The sequence below is a fragment of the Chlorocebus sabaeus genome, chromosome 16, assembly GCF_047675955.1.
Source record: "Chlorocebus sabaeus isolate Y175 chromosome 16, mChlSab1.0.hap1, whole genome shotgun sequence".
Lineage (NCBI taxonomy): Eukaryota > Metazoa > Chordata > Mammalia > Primates > Cercopithecidae > Chlorocebus > Chlorocebus sabaeus.
Window position 1 is genome coordinate 64,948,388 of NC_132919.1, and position 18,671 is coordinate 64,967,058.

At 43.3% G+C, this 18,671-nt stretch overlaps 1 protein-coding gene across 9 annotated transcripts in view; it reads right to left on the bottom strand.

The window, feature by feature from the left end:
• LOC103243271 (leucine-rich repeat-containing protein 37A) overlaps positions 1 to 11,790 on the bottom strand; it is a 40,919-nt gene extending 29,129 nt beyond the window's left edge. For 3 of the 9 annotated variants that reach the window (XR_012088881.1, XM_073005151.1, XM_073005154.1), the window contains exons 1-5: positions 8,345 to 11,790; positions 6,538 to 6,609; positions 5,551 to 5,622; positions 2,647 to 2,718; positions 1,892 to 1,972 (exon numbers count right to left, since the gene is read on the bottom strand). Coding sequence is in view for 8 of the 9 variants with exons in the window: in XM_073005151.1 (XP_072861252.1) it covers positions 1,892 to 1,972; positions 2,647 to 2,718; positions 5,551 to 5,622; positions 6,538 to 6,609; positions 8,345 to 11,775 (3,728 nt within the window). In the remaining variant the exon portion in view is untranslated. The remainder of the gene's footprint in view (positions 1 to 1,891; positions 1,973 to 2,646; positions 2,719 to 5,550; positions 5,623 to 6,537; positions 6,610 to 8,344) is intronic. The other 6 variants (XM_073005157.1, XM_073005155.1, XM_073005152.1 and 3 more) reach the window with 5 other exon arrangements.
• Between the last annotated feature and the right edge of the window lie 6,881 nt (positions 11,791 to 18,671).

An 18,671-nucleotide genomic window follows, 5' to 3' on the forward strand; every position in this document is an offset into this window, starting at 1 on the left:
TTACCCCCGGCGCTTAGTAGAGTACCTGGCACAAACGGACATGGCACTCAGTGAATGTTTTTGAGTGAATTCATTAATTTTTATCAACCGTGATTCCAGTGTTTTCCTGGCGTTTCCTACATGATTGTAGTGAAGCTGGCTAGGTGGTGATGATGATGGTGGTGATGATGGTGATGATGACGCTTTGAGACAGAGTCTCACTCTGTCGCCCAGGCTGCAGTGCAATAGTGCGATCTCGGCTACTGCAACCTCTGCCTCCTGGTTTCAAGTGATTCTCCTGCCTCAGCCTCCTGAGTAGCTAGGATTACAGGTGCCCAACAACATGCACAGCTAATGTTTGTATTTTTAGTAGAGACAGGGTTTCACCATGTTGGTCAGGCTGGTCTTGAACCCCTGACCTCAGGTGATCCACCCACCTCAGCCTTCCAAAGTGCTGGAATTACAGGCATGAGCCACCGCTCCTGGCCACCAGATTCTTATGAGGGACTCCCAGTGTTATAAAGTGCTTAGTAAAGGTGGCAAGTTTAAGACGTTTGTATTGATGCTCCCTAAACCTGTTGGTGGAGGGACCTAATGAGCCTGTTCTCTGGTGTGAGGGCAAAAGAGAAACAGACCCTCAGTGTCCTTTTCCTAAGTTAGGCATCAGCAAATTAATGAGGACAGAGAGGAGCATCTGCAGAAACTGCTGCTCTAGTTCAGACACAACCTGAATGCCTCCCTCTACCTCAAAATGAACCGTGTGAAACTAGATTTCTGAACCACAAGAGAGGTGGAAAGTCTTTTCTAAAGTCAGATGTCGAGGAGAATCTTCACCTTGAGTCTAAAGTCCCCTTCAGGCCATTGAATATACCCACTCTGATTTGCTGGGTATGTTCTACAGAGAAATCATAGAATTTCTGCCCTTATGGTAGAAGAGTAGTCAAGAACGTATACGGGATTAAGAGAAAGTGATGTATTTTCTCTACAAAAAAAATTTTTTTGCACGATAGCTTAACATGAAAAGCATCTTGGTCAGACATGGTGGCTCACACCTGTAACCCCAGCACTTTGGGAGGCTGAGGTGGGCAGATCACCTGAGATCACCGGAGTTCAAGACCAGCCTGGTGGGGAGGTTGGAGTGCAGTGGCACAATCTCGGCTCACTGCAACTTTCACCTCCCAGGTTCAAGTCATTCTTGTGCCTCGGACTCCCGATAGCTGGGATCACAGGCGCCTGCCACCACGACCTGCTAATTTTTGTACTTTTAGTAGAGACGGGGTTTTGCCATGTTGGCCAGGCTGGTCTCAAACTCCTGACCTCAAGTGATCCTCCCACCTCGGCCTCCCAAGGTACTGGGATTACAGGTGTGAACTGCCACGCCCGGCCCAACACTTTGGATTTAACTTTGATTCCTGCTCATATGCAGAGTTTCTAACTGCTTAAATGTCTGCAACATTTAGCTGCAAGGAAGGAAGCTTAACACAAAGTCCTCCAGGGAGCAAAAAACTGCACCATCACACCCGGCTAATTTTCTTGTATTTTTAGTAGTTACAGGGTTTCACTATGTTGGCCAGGCTGGTGTTGAATTCCTGACCTCAGGTGATCTGCCTGCCTTGGCTCCCAAAGTTCTGGGATTACAGGCCAGCAACAAGACTAAGTTGAGGGTCACTTCTCTGAAGCCTTTTCTTGCCCATGCATAGGTCAGAACTAGGACAAGCAGAGCAGATCATATATAAGCTATGTATGTCTCTTGGCCTCTTTGTATCTTAGTTTCCCCATTTGAGAAAAATGAATGGATCTTAAGACATACTTTTCAGAGTTCATAATGTGCTTATACAGAGCTAACCAATAATTGTATGAGTTTTTATACATAAATAGTTGTTTACATGTATTTATCTTCTATTTCACTTACAACTTGTATAAAAACTGCATTCCGTGCCAGGCCTGAAATGTTCCAAAGCTCAGTTCTGTGAGTAAATTGCAACCAAGATTTCTAAAAACAAAACAAAACAAAACAAAAAAAAACACACACAAGCCAAAGGAAAAAAAAAATTATTTCAGAACATTTATCATTTGCCATGATTCTAATTTATATAGGATGGAGCATAACCTCAATCCTTCCTGTATGCACTAAGGAAATCTCACTGTGGAAGATTCTGGCTTATGATTTATACTTTAACATTGCACATGTGGTGCATTAGCTACAAAACAGTGAATGCTCAGTAAATACCTGTGTGAAGTGATCTTTATTTCTCTAGAACAGGATTTCACAACTTCAGTACCATCGACATTTTGGACTCTACAACTCTTTGCTGTGGGGGTTTGTCCTATACCTTGGAGGATGTTGAGCAGCATCTCTGGCCTTTGCCCACCAGATGCCAGGAGCACACCCACAGTTTTGTCAACCAAAACTGTCTCCGGACATTACCAAATGCCACCTGAGTAGAAAATCACAGCAGCTGAGAACCACTGCTCTCTGCTGATTCACCATGATCTGTGTCATAATTCTCACACTAATCCTTGCTAGAGACAAAAAGGATTTGCTCTATAATTTTAGTAGCTTTCTACTGGTAAAACTTCAATCATATTTCAAAATGAATAGCAAAGAGGTTTATAATTAAGTTTTATAAAAATTCCAAATGTAATAAAGTTATATTTGTAACTTACATAAACTGCAAAAATGGTAGTGATTCAAATGTACGTCTTTCAATAGACTGTATTTTATTGCAGGATAAGTCTCTAGGAAAAGTAAAAGGAAAATATTGCCTTGATTAGTTATTAAATGTCAGTTAGTATGAATAATAGCAATAGTGTAGAATAATATTGAATACACATTTTTCACCTCAACTCTAAACGTTTGGACTTGGATTTGAACTTTCCAGAGCCCCTAACCCTGCCCATACCTCTCCTAGAGTCTCACCTTCATGTTTTTAATAAATAAAATATACAACTTAAAAGATTTTGGAATCAATTTCTCCTGAGAGCAGTACACTTGATTAGATGCCCTTTTGTAGTCTCATCAAATTATGAGTTCAAAGTTTTTATCCCTAATTTCTAATATTAAAAAAAATAGTCGGGCCGGGTGTGGTGGCTCACGTCTGTAATCCCAGCACTTTGGGAGGCCAAGGCTGGCGGATCCTGAGGTCAGGAGACTGAAACCATCCTGGCTAACATGGTGAAACCGTGTACCTACTAAAAAATACAAAAAATTAGCTGGGTCTGATGGCAGGCACCTGTAGTACCAGCGGCTCGGGAGGCTGAGGCAGGAGAAAGGCATGAACCCGGGAGTTGGAGCTTGCAGTGAGCCGAGACTGCACCACTGCACTCCAGCCTGGGCAACAGAGCGAGACTCCATATCAAAAAAAAAATGGCCTCACATTTATACACCTTCCTAGTTTAGGTCTGTTTTCCTAAGCCAATTCAATATCAGAAGAAATAAAATACATCCTTTTACATCATTTGAAAGGAAATTACCCCTTTACCTAATACATAACTTTGAACTAATTCAAATCATATTAATAGAATTTCTATCATAATAGAAATTCATTTTTGGTTTTATATTGCTTTAATATTTCATGAAAGCAATTTCTGCAGTTATACAGTGATGGGACTGGTCCCTCCCTCTTTACCTGGATGGTGTAACACTGTCTGGCTGATGTCTCCATCTCTAGTCTCTCCCTTCCTAAACTATCCTGCACACAGTCATCAGATAAACTCTCCACAAGTGGTTTGCAAAGACCAGCATTTCCTGGGAAATTATTGAAGATGCAAATTCTTGGTCCCACTCTAGACCAACTGAATCAGTAACCACGAGGGTGGAGTCCGGAACTGAGTTCTAACGCGCCCTCTCAGTGATTGTGATGCAGATCTATCTACAGCACTGCTGCAGTAACACGGTTCCCCATGATGGCTCCTCAGCTGGGCATTCAAAGCCCTAGAAGATCTGGCTCCAATTTCCTACTCTCCCTCCTTGTACTCTACAGGTACTCATGGCATTCCTCGAACACTTTCCTGTGCTTTGCCCTTCTCCCATTTTCCTTTTGCAAGTTGAGATTATTTCCCCCAAGATGTCTGTCTGATATTACACAATGGCCCTTCAAAGTCCAATTCAAATGGCATTGTTCTAGTAACATCCTCCTGGGTCCAGATTGAAAGCATTTTCCCCTCTTCTATGCTTCAGAAATAATTTATCCCTCCTATGCTGCAGAAACAATGTATCCCTCCTAGTGCCCACATCCATTTCTTCCTTTTAATGTAGTTATTTTTTATCCAATTTCTTCTGAGCATAAATTCCTTGCAAGCATGGACTAGGTCTTGCTCATCTGCATCACCCGCCATGTTTAAAACTGACACATGGAAAAAAAGTAAATTCAAATATTTGTAAAATAAATGAATAGCTAGGGGAGTGAGTAGAAGGAAAATGACTATTTTAAAGGAAATGTAGTTTTATCATTTCATGACCTCTGTAGCACTTTGGCATCCACTTGAGGGTCTTTACACCCACTTTCCTTAATCCTTCTACATTGAAAGAATCTGTTTGCACAAAGAGCATCACTAATGAGCTTAACAAGGATTAATGACATACACACTTCTCTGACTGTGTGCAGGATGGTTTAGGAAGGGAGACAAAGGATAAGAAGCTTTCATAGCAATGAACATAATATCTTCTTGTCTCTAAACAGACAGAAATACTATGTGGGTATCCCTTTCTTGGTAATACAGGTGGGGAAATAGTTATTTTGTAATTAGTGAAGAGTTACGGGCATTTCTGGTATACTTCTGAGTGTAAACATTTCTAGCTCTACCACTTAACCACCATTTTAAACATCTGTTTTCATATAACAATTCCTGAAATGAAATCCTTAATACCAGTCTATTCTCTTGGGGGCTTAATATTCTTGATAATATTATCTATATAATTCAACTGATTTTTAATATTTAAATATTAATTTAATTCCCATTAAATTACCAAAAAATTCTGGATTAATGATGTACAAATGAATGTAGATGATCTATATCTTCTCCTTTAGGCAACAATCTGAAGTTAACTTTAATTCCTTTCATCCTACTCAACCAACTTTTTCAAATCTCTTTTTTGTGAAGGTCAGACAGTAAATATTTTAGGCTTTCTGGGCCACATGTGATCTCTCTCACACATTTCTCTTTGCTTCTTTTCTTTTTCTTTCACAGTTCTTTAAAAATGCAAAAATCTTAACTTAATGGGCTATTTAAAAATAGACCATACATTAGATTTGATCCATTGGTTGTAGACTGAATAGAAGAAGATGGTGTGTGAACACTTATAAAACAAGGTTCATACGGGTGTCAGTCACTGCTCAGATCTTCTTACCATGTGAAATTTTTTTCTGTCTGTATTTTGTCTATGGAATTAAAAAACTAAAAATGCATAGGAGGTAACTAATGCTAGAGATGGGCTGAGATCCTATACAAACTTACAGAATTGCAGAATTTTGTTGCTGGAAGAAATCTTAGCAATTATCTAATTTGAACCCCTTAATCATTTTACAGATTATATGACTAAAAACTCATAAATGTGATTAACTAACTTACAAATACTGGAGGGATAGCAGGCCTTCAAATGAATCCTTATGTAATTCAGTCAAATAATTTTCATTGAGAATTCTGGAAAATGAACAAGTTATTTCTAGATTAAAATGCAAAGTACAACTTATTGCCGCACAGGACTATGTCCTGCATGTGGGGGAAAGCTGGGTCATGGTCATTTGAAGACGGTGGAAAGAAATCTAAGGCATGTCATGAAGTCAAAGAATCAAGTTGCAAGATGTTACCATTTATGTAAAGAAAAAAAAATTTAAAGACCACACAACAAATCTATTTTGCTTTCTGTAAATATGTATGTAGGCAAATGGGAAAAAGTCTGGAAGGATGTACACTAAATACAGAGTAGCACTACCTCAGGGATGAGGGAGTAGGGCACAAGGAGGGTTTTTGTTATACCTGTTACTACATTTTTATACATTAAAAATAGAATCATGGACCGGGGTGGTGGCTCACGCCTGTAATATGAGCACTTTAAGAGGTCAAGTGGGAGGATCACTTGAGCCAAGGAGTTCAAGATCAGACTAAGCAACATAGGAAGACCCTGTCTCTACAAAAAAAATACAAAATTAGGTGGACGTGGTGGCATGCACCTGTGGTCCCAGCTACTTGGGAGGCTGAGGTGGGAGGATCACTTGAGCCTGGGAGGTGAAGGCTGCAGTGAGATGTGATTGTGCCACTGTACTCCAGCCCGGGGACAAATTAAGACCCTGTCTCTTGAAAAAAAAAAAAAAAAAAAAAAAAGAGGACAAAAAGGAATACAACCATGTATTATTTGTGTGATAAAAAATAAATTTAAATTGCCTCTTATTTTAAAGAGAGCCTACCAAATTTAATTTTTAAATAATCATAGGATTGCCATCAACAGTGGATGATTTCGGGTATGAAGGAGAAATTTCTCAGACCTCAAAATTCTGGACCAAGAAGGATCTTACAATGCAGTTAGTTTTTTGTCAAATTTGGAGAGAATATACTCACAGTTTCTCGGTCCAAATGTATGCTTTCCAAACATTTCCATCAATGTATGAAATACAGTTTCCTTGGAAATTTCTGTGAAGAAACACAGTTTATATCCTTGAATAGGTAGGACAAAAATGAACAGGATAAATAAAAGAATCATGGCAACCTTGTTGGGAATATTCAGTTACAGAAAATAACACCTGCTTTCTTATTTCCAGAGCTATCAGCTTCCCAGTTTGCACAATTCATCAAGAAACAATGTGGGGCCACTGGCACAAATGATGAGGCATCTCCCGGAAGCTTAACTTCCTATCTGTCACATCTCTCGGACAAACAGTGCCAGTTAATTACTTTGAATGTAAGTATTTTATCCTAAAGCACTTATGTGTTTAAACAAACTCCTACAAATCAACACAAAAATGGTAAATAATTCAACAGAAAAAATGGGCAAAAGCTTATCACTATCAACAAATAAGCAGAAAGAAACCCTATGCCAGGTAGCACCAAAGCTTTGCCCTCTGTTGAAACATCCTAGGCTTTTTCTTTCCACTCTTATTACAACCGACCTCATTTGGCCCCTTCACACTTTACTCCTACGTTTTGCGAGACCTTTCTATTCTGTCTCCCTGAAATAAGCTTTTCCTTTTGGGCACTCTACATATGGATTCTAAAATAATACTTTGCATGTCTACACTTGAACGTAAAGCAAAAAACAAAATAAAATAAAATAATCCTCCTATTTTAATCATTTAATCTCTCTTGCTTGGAAACTTTCAATGGCTTTCCATACCTCACTGTGTAACTTTCAAACTCCTATAGCTGACAGTCAAGGTTTTACATAATCATATCTTCACTGTTCCCTCACCTAATTCTTTGCAGCCAGATTGGTCTACTAAATTCCAACCATACCTGTAGCCATGCCTTTGCCTAGACCGTACTCCTATTTTTGTTCTATTTAACAAATTATAGTTACTCTTTAAGACCCAAGTAAAATTTTAGCCTATCCATGTAGCTTTCCCTGATCTCCACACCTCAAGGATCACAGATTCTGGCAAATTCTAGCACCTATGGTCTGCATTATCTTTTAGTACTTAATTATATATACCTCCCTTTTTATGCCTATTCTCTTTCTTCCCTCCTATCATTTTCATGTTCTGGAGACAGTAGCATACTTGACCCTGGGTTTGACACAAAACGAGTGCTACATATAGAAACCTAGGGACAATGATGAGTTCTGCACAAAACTAAAGAACTCTCAAGTAATCATGTTAACAGCCAACGCTCCTACATATGCTAGGCACTGATGAAGTGTTTCATATATTCACTCACCTACATTTCACAACAATCCTATGAAATGGGAACTGGCATAACCCCCAGTTGAAAGGTGAGGAAATTGAGTCACAGAGCGGAATAACTTGCTCTGGGTCACCAAGCTAATAAACAGACCTGGGTTCAACCCCAGGCAGCCTGGCTCTGGAATCAACTCTTAACCACTTAGAGCCTCATCACTGAGATCAGGAGAGGGACAGGCTGTTGTAAAGAGGGTGAAGCAAAACTGGGAGGAGAGCGGTGGTTAAGCAATGATGTGATGGAGCTAAATAAAAATGGATGAGAAAACGAGTAAAAGGCTAGAGTAAAAGTAAAAGACTGGAGAAGGGGCCTAACATTAAAGGAGAATGAGAAGGGAGAGTTGACAAGCAAAGGTGAAGCAGAAAGTCAGTTGTCAGGATGGCTTGGGGAGATAAAGAAAGCCAGGAAGGCCTCCAGGAAAAGGCTGCCACGTCAGGCAGGACACAGAGGACAATTGGGGAAAGGTGATCCTTACAAGATGGTGAAGGTGCCATTGTAGGTGTTGGGCTCTGGCACAGGCACTTGGCAGAGCCTCTGCTTTGGGCTGAGATCAACACATGACAGCGTCTCATCTCCGCAGGTACAGAGCTCACATATGTTGGTGCTTGTGGAGGCCTTCTGTCCCTCTGGTACAGTTAAAGTCTTATTTTGGGCGTAACTTACAGACTGCACCGATGAATTTTGAGTAGGTTCTAGTTCAGTACGTGGACCTGTGACTTCAGTCAGTTTTCGATGCAGAGTCTGAACCTGGTCTGGACGAGGAGCTGTAGTCATCTCCAGGGCTGTAGAATGTCCAGTCTCTGTAGTGGGCTCTGGAGTTATGGCAAGCCCCGGGTCTGGAGGCTGAGTTGAGGTCTCCTCTGTGGTTGGAGATGGTTTAACCTCTGTAGTAGGTTCTGTAGTTATAGTAAGCTCCAGAGCCAGAGGTTGAACTGTGCCTTGAGTCAGGTGTGAATGCTGAGCCTGACCCTTGTCTGAAGGTGGAAGTGTCACCTCAGGGTGTTCTGGAGGAGGAGCTGTAGTCGTCAGGGCTGTGGAAGGTTCAACTTCTGTCGTGGATTCTGGAGTGCTGGTAAACCCTAGGTCCAAAGGTTGAACTGTGGCTTGAGTCAGGTGTGAATGCTGAGTCTGAACCTGGTCTGGATGTGGAAGTGTCACCTTAGGATGCTTTGGAGGAACTAGAGTCAGCTTCAGGGGTATAGAATGTCCAACTTCCATAGTGGGTTCTGAAGTGATGGTAAGTCCCAGGTCCAAAGGTTGAAATGTGGCTTGAGTCAGGTGTGAATGCTGAGCCTGACCTTTGCCTGAAGGTGAAAGTGTCACCTCAGGGTGTTCTGGAGGAGGAGCTGTAGCCGTCAGGGCTGTAGAAGGTTCAACCTCTGTCGTGGATTCTGGAGTGCTGGTAAACCCTAGGTCCAAAGGTTGAACTGTGGCTTGAGTCAGGTGTGAATGCTGAGTCTGAACCTGGTCTGGATGTGGAAGTGTCACCTTAGGATGCTCTGGAGGAACTAGAGTCTTCTTCAGTGCTGTAGAAGGTACAACCTCCGTAGTGGGTTCTGGAGTGATGGTAAGCCCCAGGTCCAAAGGTTGAACTGTGACGCTGGGTGACATTGGATGCTGAGCTTCATCCAGACCTACTGTTGGAATTGCTACCTCTTGATATACTCGAAGTTGGGGTACAACTTTCTTAGGAGGCTGAGTTGGGGTCTCCTGCATGGTTGCAGAAAGTTCAACCTCTGTCGTGGATTCTGGAGTGCTGGTAAACTCCAGGTCCAAAGGTTGAACTGTGGCTTGAGTCAGGTGTGAATGATGAGTCTGAACCTGGTCTGGATGTGGAAGTGTCACCTTAAGTTGCTTTGGAGGAATGAAAGTCTTCTTCAGAGGTGTAGAATGTCCAACCTCCATAATGGGTTCTGGAGTGATGGTAAGCCCCAGGTCCAAAGGTTGAACTGTGGCTTGAGTCAGGTTTGAAGGCTCTAGAGATTGAGCTACAACTACATTAGGGAGCTCTGGAGTCTGAGCTGGGGCCTCTTGCTGGGTTAGAGAAGACTCACCCTCCCCAGCGGTCTGTGGATGCTCAGCTGCAGCCTCCTGCTGGGTTGGAGAGGGGTTCTCATTATTAACAGGTTCCGGAGATTGAACTGAAGTCTGTTGAATTGCTAAAGGTCCAGCCTCTTCTGATGACTCTGGAGGCAGAGGTGGGCCCCCGTGCTGGATGGTGGGAGGTTCTACATCATTATCTGGCCCTGAGAGCTGAGCTGTAGCCTCCTGATGGACTGGAGAAGTTCCCACCCCTGCACTAGGCTCTGTTGCTATGGTGAGCTGCACATCTGGAGGCTTAACAGAGACACTGGGGAAATCTGAATACTGAGTTTCATGGTGACCTGGAGGTGAAACTGTGACTTCATGATGTTCTGGAGGCTGAGCTAGGGCCTCCTGCTGGGCTGGAGAATATTCAACCTCCCCAGAAGACTCAGAAGGCTGAGCTGGCTGATCCTGCTCACTGGGGGAAAGTTCAGGCTCTACAGGAGGACCTGGAAGCTCAGTTGGGGCCCCCTCTTGGATTGCAGATGGCTCCATCTCTTCTGGAGGCTGAGCTGGGGTCTCCTGCTGAGTCTGAGAAGATTCAACCTCCCCAGAAGACTCCAAAGGCTGAGCTGGCTGCTCCTGCTCACTGGGGGAAAGTTCAGCCTCTATAGGAGGACCTGGAGGCTCAGTTGGGGCCTCCTGTTGGGTTGCAGAAGGTTCCACCGCCTCTGGAAACTGAACTGGGGCCTCCTGCTGGGCTTGGAAAGATTCTATCTCATTGGGAGGCTCTGAAGTTATGGTAACCTCCACATCTGCAGGTTTAACTGTGATTTTGGGCAAGTTATAATGAGCTTGATCCTCACCTGGAGGCTGAACTGTCACCTCACGATTCGGTAGAGTTAGACTTTCCATAGGGGATGCTGGAGGCAGAGCTGGGGCCTCCTGCTGGGTTGAAGAAGGTTTTTCCTCCTCAGGGAGCTGTGGAAGCTGCGCTGGAGCTTCTTGCCAGAGTGAAGAGGACTGGATGTCTTCAAGCGTCTCTGGATTTTGAGTTTCGGGCTGGAATTGAGAAAGTCCAACTCGCTCAGGGGGCCCTGGGGGCTCATCTGAGTTCACCCGGAGTTCTGGAGGCAGGCTGCCGGGATACAGTGTGTCCATACTCGAATATTCATCCTGCAAAGTCTGTTTCTCACGCTGAGGTTTGGATAATGGGTGTGGAATTCCGACAATCTCAGCAAGGCTCCAACGCTCAGCTAGATCTTTCTTCAGGTTCTTGGGCGAAACAATAAATGTGGTTGGTTTTGAAATCTTACTGTCTAGCGGAACAAGTATTTCATCTGCCTGATGACCTGCAGCCCGATCTAGATCTGCAGTTGGAACCTTACTTTTGAGGCGAGGAAGCTGAACTAGGGTCTGGTTCTGATCCCCGTCCAGCAGTGGGACCACCTCTGGGAGCCTTTCTTCCAGAGTCAGCTTGTCATTTAAATCCTGGTGTGCAGCGGAGAACTGCTCTGGCCCCAGGGGCAGCTCTTCAGCTGAATCTGTGTCCAGGAATGGAACCAAATTTTCAGTCGATTCCCGGGGTGGGGCTGATATCTGCAAGGAAGCAGAGGGCCCCAGGTAATCAAAGTCCCCCGGGTCTGCCGGGGGAGTGGGCGCATGGGGGGATTCCCATGGGAGATGGGAGGAGCGGGAAGACCGGGGCTCAGGCGGCCCCAAGGGGTTAGAGTTCAGCTGGAGTGGGTCCTTGACCCACTCCAGAGGCTGAGCCTCCTTGACTAGTAGACACAGTATTTGCCACGTGAGGAGGGGCCATAGGCCCCAGAAACGCAGCTGGGACATGATACAGGCTGGCGCTGCACACTGAGTGGGAGCCATTCTGGCAGCCCTGAGAGGCTCCTGCCCCTTATAAGCGTGCGCCCCACCCTGTGTTTATGACACCTTTATTTATGCCACAGATCTGTTCCATGTCACCACGGCACTCTTATGTCACATTCCCGCCCAAGCAGCCTTCCCCACCCTGCCCGACGGGAACACCCCTCCCCTCCCCTTAGTGAGGAAGGATTTGGTCCATAGACCCAGGTGGTCCCACGACTCCAGCGGCCTGCTGTGGTGTTGTGGGGTGGGGTGGGGTGGGGTGGGGTGAGGGCACAGCAGAGCTTCCCAAGGAAGTCACAGGACCTCACCTCAGGACATTCAGAAGTGCTAGTCCAGTTGTGGTAGCCTGAATTCTTCCTCCTTCAAGGTGAAATTTGAGAATACTCTTCCTTCCAGGGAGAGCAACTGACCTGCAAAATGGGCGCCAGTTAGGGTGGCAGGCACCACGCACATTACAGTCATTTAGGCTGAACTGTCATCCTGCCTTGACTCAACACAGCCATTACCCTAGAAGTTACAGCGCCACCCTTCAGAGATCTACCCTGTGTGCACACATGGAGAAGAGGCTTAGGTTGTTAAAGTCAACATGTTAAATAATGTCCTGAAATGCGACTGTAACTAGGACCCAGCTGACTTCCCCCACAGCCATTCTTACCTATTTTATTACTGTCTGGCACAACTACCAGCATGTAAACTCCAAGATGTTTCATCTTATTCCAGTGCCTAGTAGAGGCATAGGGTACATAGTGATGGTTTTAAAATTGAAGGGGGGCCGTGCACAGTGGCTTACACCCATAATCCCAGAACTTTGGGAGGCCAAGGTGAGTGGATCACTGAGGTCAGAAGTTCGAGACCAGCCTGACCAACATGGTGAACCTCCATCTGTACTAAAAATACAAAATTAGCCGGGTGTGGTGGTGCATACCTGTAATCTCAGCTACTCAGGAGGCTGAAGCAGGACAATCGCTTGAACCTGGGAGGCAGAGGTTGCAGTGAGCCGAGATCGCAACATTGCATTCCAGCCTGGGCAACAGGAGAGAAACTCCGTCTCAAAAAAATAAAATAAACTAAAATTGAAGAGATTCCAAGATTCGCCTCATTTAGGGATGGATCTATTGTTATAATCAGATTCCTGATATCAGTGCTGACTTCCTCTAATATTTCACAGGAAGCTAGACTTCTTAAAGCTTAAAGCTTCCTTGGTGGGTTTTATTTAAATTGAATTAAAATAATTATTTTACAGGGAAAACCTTCAAAACACTTCCAACTTTGGGGTGAAAGTTAAATAAAACACTGTAGCCTCAAGTTAAGTTCCCACTGAAATGATACTTTTGCTTTTTTTTTTTAATTAAAAAAAACATTCCATATGTAGTAAATTACTGTTTTGAGATTTAGAAACTTAATCCCTATTTAAGAGCTTTCATATGCAGTCATGCGTTGCTTGCCATATGAGGAGTTTGAGAACTGTCTCATTGGGTGATTTCATCATTGTGCTAACATCATGGCGTATACTTATACAAACGTAGGTGGTGTAACCCACAACACACCTAGGCTATGTGGTACGGCCTACGACTCGTAGGCTACAAACCTATACTGTATGTTACTGTACTGAATACTAAAGGCAACTGTCACACCATGGCAGGTATTTGTGTATGTAAACCTGGAAAAGGTATAGTTAAAATACTGTATAAAAGATAAAAATGGGGGCCGGGTGCAGTGGCTCACGCCTGTAATCCCAGCACTTTGGGACACTAAGGTGGGTGGATCACCTGAGGTCAGAAGTTTGAGACCAGCCTGGCCAACATGGCAAAAACCAGTCTCTACTAAAAATACAAAAATTAGCTGAGTGTGGTGGTGCGTGCCTATAATCCCAACTCAGGAGGCTGAGGTAGCAGAATTATTTGAACCCGGGAGGTGGAGGTTGCAGTGAGCTGAGATTGCACCACTGCACTCCAGCCTGGGCAACAGAGTGAGACTCCATCTCAAAAAAAAAAAAAAAAAAAAAAAAAAAATAATAATAATAATAATAATAAAATAAAAAAGGATAAAAATGGTATACCTGTATAGGGATAGCTCCATTATACTCTTACAGAACCACCATCATATATGTGGTCTATTGTTGACCTAAACTTCGCTTTGCAGCACATGATTGTAAATGATCGACAGAAAGATCTTCAGCAAAATATTCCACCCAAGGTACATGGGAGATACTAAGATCCAAGTAATAAGCCATATTTGAAAGGCATTATCGTTTTCAAAAGCTGTAGCACAATCAGTCTTAAGGCCACTTCCATCTCCCCACATCTCTGGGATCCTGTTTGAAGGGAGTTCTAAAAAGGCCTGTGTTCAAGCAGCCCAGCTTCCCTTACTCCTGGGGCCGGGGGAGACTAACCCCTCTCCTGTGTCCACAGCTGTAGTAACACAGTCCTCAGTTCTGTCACCAAACTCCAAATAAGGGGTCAGAGCCAAGGATCAAGACTTTAGGAAAAGCCCCAGAAATACCCTGCACTCAAAAAGCAGTTTTGGAGTTTCACATTTTCCTGAGAATGAAGGAAATTATCCTCCAAATTCTGCTGCTTATTTTGAATTATGGTTATGCTGGATATGTTATCTGACCCTTGAGTTGTTTTTATTTATTTATTTATTTTCCTCAAAATGGAGTTATTTATTTACTTATTTTTCTCAAAACGGAGTCTTGCTCTGTCACCCAGACAGGAGTGCAGTGGAATGATCTCGGCTCACTGCAACCTCTGCCTTCTGAGTTCAAGCGATTTTCCTGTCTCAGCTTCCCAAGTAGCGGTGATTACAGGGGCCTGCCACCACACCTGGCAAATTTTTGTATTTTTAGCAGAGACAGGGTTTCACCATGTTGGCCAGGCTGGTCTTGAACTCCTGACCTCATGATCCGCCCACCTCTGCCTCCCAAAGTGCCAGGATTACAGGTGTGAGCCACCGCGCCTGGTCTGTTTGTTTTTTGAGATGGAGTTTCACTCTTGTTGCCCAGGCTGGAGTGCAATGGCGTGATCTCGACTCACTGCAACCTCCGCCTCCCGGGTTCAAGCGATTCTCCTGCCTCAGCCTCCTGAGTAGCTGGGATTATATGCATGTGCCACCATTTCTCCATGTTGGTTAGGCTGGTCTTGAACTCCCGACCTCAGGTGATCCTCCTGCCTTGGCTTCCCAAAGCACTGACATTACACGTGTGAGCCACTGCACCTGGCCCTGTTACTCCTGAGTTTTTATCTCCACATACTTGAATTAAACCGTGTAGTTCTTCTTCCCATCTGACATCTACAATCTCTTCACTGGGTCTGTATGCCACAACTATTTTACTACTTTCTGAAATAAAGTTAGCAAGGATCAATTCAGAATCTTTTTCATTCTAAAATGTCCTGCATATAATGGTAGCAGCCCACAATGAGACATTCTTTTGGTTTCTAAAAGCAGAAAATAAGAGCATTTTCCTGGAAGTTTCCTCATCTCCTCATCATGCACTTTGATTTTTTTTTCTTTCTTCTTTTTTTTTTTCTTTTTTTGGAGACAGGTTCTCACTCTGTCACCCAGGCTGGAATACAGTGGCACTATCATAGCTCACTGCAGCCTGGAATTCCTGGGCTCAAGTCATCCTCCTGCTTCATCCTCCAGAATATCAGGGACTACACCACTGTGCCCAGCTAATTCTCTTTTTTAGAGACATGACCCCACTTTGTTTTCCAGGCTGGTCTCGAACTCCTGGCTTGAAGTGATCCTTCTGTCTTGGCCTCCCAGAGGGCTGAGATTTCAGGTGTGAGTCACCATGTCCGGTCTCACACCTCAGTTTTTAACATATGTGTGAAATATTAACTGTGTTTGGGTCAAAGGACTTTATGATCTTACAGATAGGAACTAAGGAATAATTACATAGGAAATAAAAAATGTGGAAACAAAACTGTTGAATCACAATATGATTAAATGGTAAGGCATCAGGTGGGGGGCTGAAGTAAGTTCAAATCCAAAATAGAGACCACGGGGCTAGTAGACACTTCACGTTAGAAGCACAGCTAGGTGTCTACTCGCTGAGAACCAAAATGCCACCAGATACAATGAACAAACCCTCAGAGAGAGAGAACATTCGAACATTTTATGGGAAGAAAATGGCCCACGTACTCTATAGACAATACAATTTCCTTCAAGGAAAACTACAGCTATAAGGGCTTTTGGTCTAAGAAGTTTTGAGTGTGTGCAAAGGATACCTCTGCATACTAGGGAGAGGGGGACAACCCACACATTTAGCTTCGTTATTAAAGGTTGTTACTCAGACTTGACAGTTGATGACCAAGGAAGTAAGACTTCCACTAGAAGGGCTACCCAGGTTGGAAAGCTGAGAGCAATCATGGCCACCTCTTACAAGCAAATAAAAGTCTGTAGTAACTTAATTAGGATCTCTCAATCTCTAATCCTTCAGGGCTGTGAAGCAGAAAAGCAACTCCGTTCAGGGACTCTTTGCTAAACACCATGTTTCCTTTGGGCACAGGCTATGACATCTGCACCACTGTAGAACTGAATAGGGAATACAAGCAATGCCATTCAACAGCACGACCACTTCCAAGGCTCACAGCAAAGCAGCTGATTATTGTATAAGAATCATATTTGGCCAATATGTCAGTGCCAGAAATGAAAGCGGGAAGAGAATTCTCGATTCGGAAAACATAATCTAATAAACTCTTCAGCTGAGAGTTTATTTATTCAGAGAGAAAACAACAATGACAATAACAGCATATTCTATCTGCTTACCTTGTAAGTATAGTTCTGAGTTTTGATATTTGTCATCTCATTTTGTCTTACAATATCCCCCAGAGGCTTGACTGGCTTACTAACCCCAGTTTGCAGATAAAGATTGCAGCTTAGAGATATTAAATATCTTCAAATCTCTCTGGCCATAAGATCTAAAATTGCATTAAAAAATCTAAGAGACAGAGTTAAGACTCAAATCCATGTGTCCGAGGCTTATAATCACTATTCTGTATGATGGGCATGCAATGAAAGAAGACCTGCCTCGAACATTTTCTGTATGAACTGAGGCAAGTCCTTTCACATCTATAAACTAGGGACAATATTTGCTGTCATTTTTTCTACAAATGTCACAAAGAACAAATTTGAGCCTGTTGCTGTGAAATAATTTAGCAAATGAAAGCATACTAGGGAGTATTTTATCCATCGATATTTTTATCCATTGATATTTTTATCCAATTAACTTTTCAAAATGCATTTATGTGCTCATTGAAACTGAAGTACTTCAACGACGATTGAGAAAGTTTTACCTAGAACCATAATCAACAGTCTCTGGAATGCATCTGACACAGCCTTCTGAATAGCAATCTGGACTATCTTCCTTTTCATAAAGAAGGACAACGGTCTTAAATCCAACCAAAACAAATGCATTTAAGATGCCTATCTGAGTGATAATTGCTACATGTTTAAAAAATAAAAACACATCCACATTCTTAGCTCATAATCTTCATGATTAAAGGCAGACAGCACAAGGGTATGGTTGAATGGCTCTGTTACAGGTACATCCTGGCAGGGCCCATTTTTACTGCCTCCATCTAGTTGGGAAGTTCCTGAAGTACTAGAGGCAGATACAAGCCAAGAACCTGGCACATGTCTCACGTCACCCAGAGATTTCAGATTCATCAGTTAAGGCTACACTCCTACAGACCCTACCCTCCTATGAATCAAGGGCTGGAATCACTCACAGAAAAAAGTTTTATTGGCTGGACACCATGGCCCATGCCTGTAATCCCAGCACTTTAGGAAGCCAAGGCAGGTGGAGGCCAGGGGTTCAAGAACAGCCTGGCCAATGTGGTGAAACCCTATCTCTACTAAAAATACAAAAATTAGCCAAGTGTGGTGGCACACACCTGTGATCCCAGCTACTTGGGAGTCTGAGGCACAAGAATAGCTTGAACTGGGAGGCGGAGGTTGCAGTGAGCCAAGATCATTCCACTGCACTCCAGCCTGGGCGACAAAGTAAGACTATTCTCAAAAAGAGGCCGGGCACAGTGGCTCACATCTGTAATCCCAGTACTTTGAGAGGCCAAGATGGGCAGCTCACTTGAGGTCAGGAGTTTGAGACCAGCCTGGGCAACATGGTGAAACCCTGTCTCTACTAAAAATTTTTTTTTTAAATTAAAAAAAAAAAAAACAACTAAAAATTGGCTGTGTGTGGTGGTAGGCAGGAGGCAGGCGAACTGCTTGAACCTCGGAGGTGGAGGTTGCAGTGAGCCAAGATCATACCGGTGCACTCCAGCCTGGGTGACAGAGTGAGACTCCATCTCAAAAAAAATAAAAAATAAAAAATAAAAGAAGAAAAACACATAAGCACAGACTAGGGAAGGTTTAAAAACAAACAGATGCTGAGAGTATAATCTGGTTCAGTCTTCTAAATGGCACACACTGTAACCCAACAATCCAGTCCCACTCCTAGAAACCTACTCCACAGAAACACCAGCTTAAGTGACTAAAGATACTTCTCTAGCACATTTAGGACAGCGCTGTCTGTAACAGCAAAAAGGGCCTGAATTCTAGGCAAATAGACATCAGCAAATGCAGTTATGTGTTAATAAAGAAGGGGGCACTTCATGTCTTTACCTTACAGAGGGTCCTAACCTTCTGAGCATGTAAATTTGTGACCCTTGCCATAAACAATCTCCACTGTTAGGTTTCTTCCGAGACACAGAAGATTCACAACTCACGCCATTAAGGCAGTTAAGGACAACCAGCATACCTGGAAGAAGGTAATCTTCCCAGTTTACAGAGGATCAGAGATCCAATGCATTTCACCTGGATAATTCAGACTCAAAAGTTCAAATATGTATCTGAAATTGCAGTAAAGTCACTTTAAAACTTTTTATTCT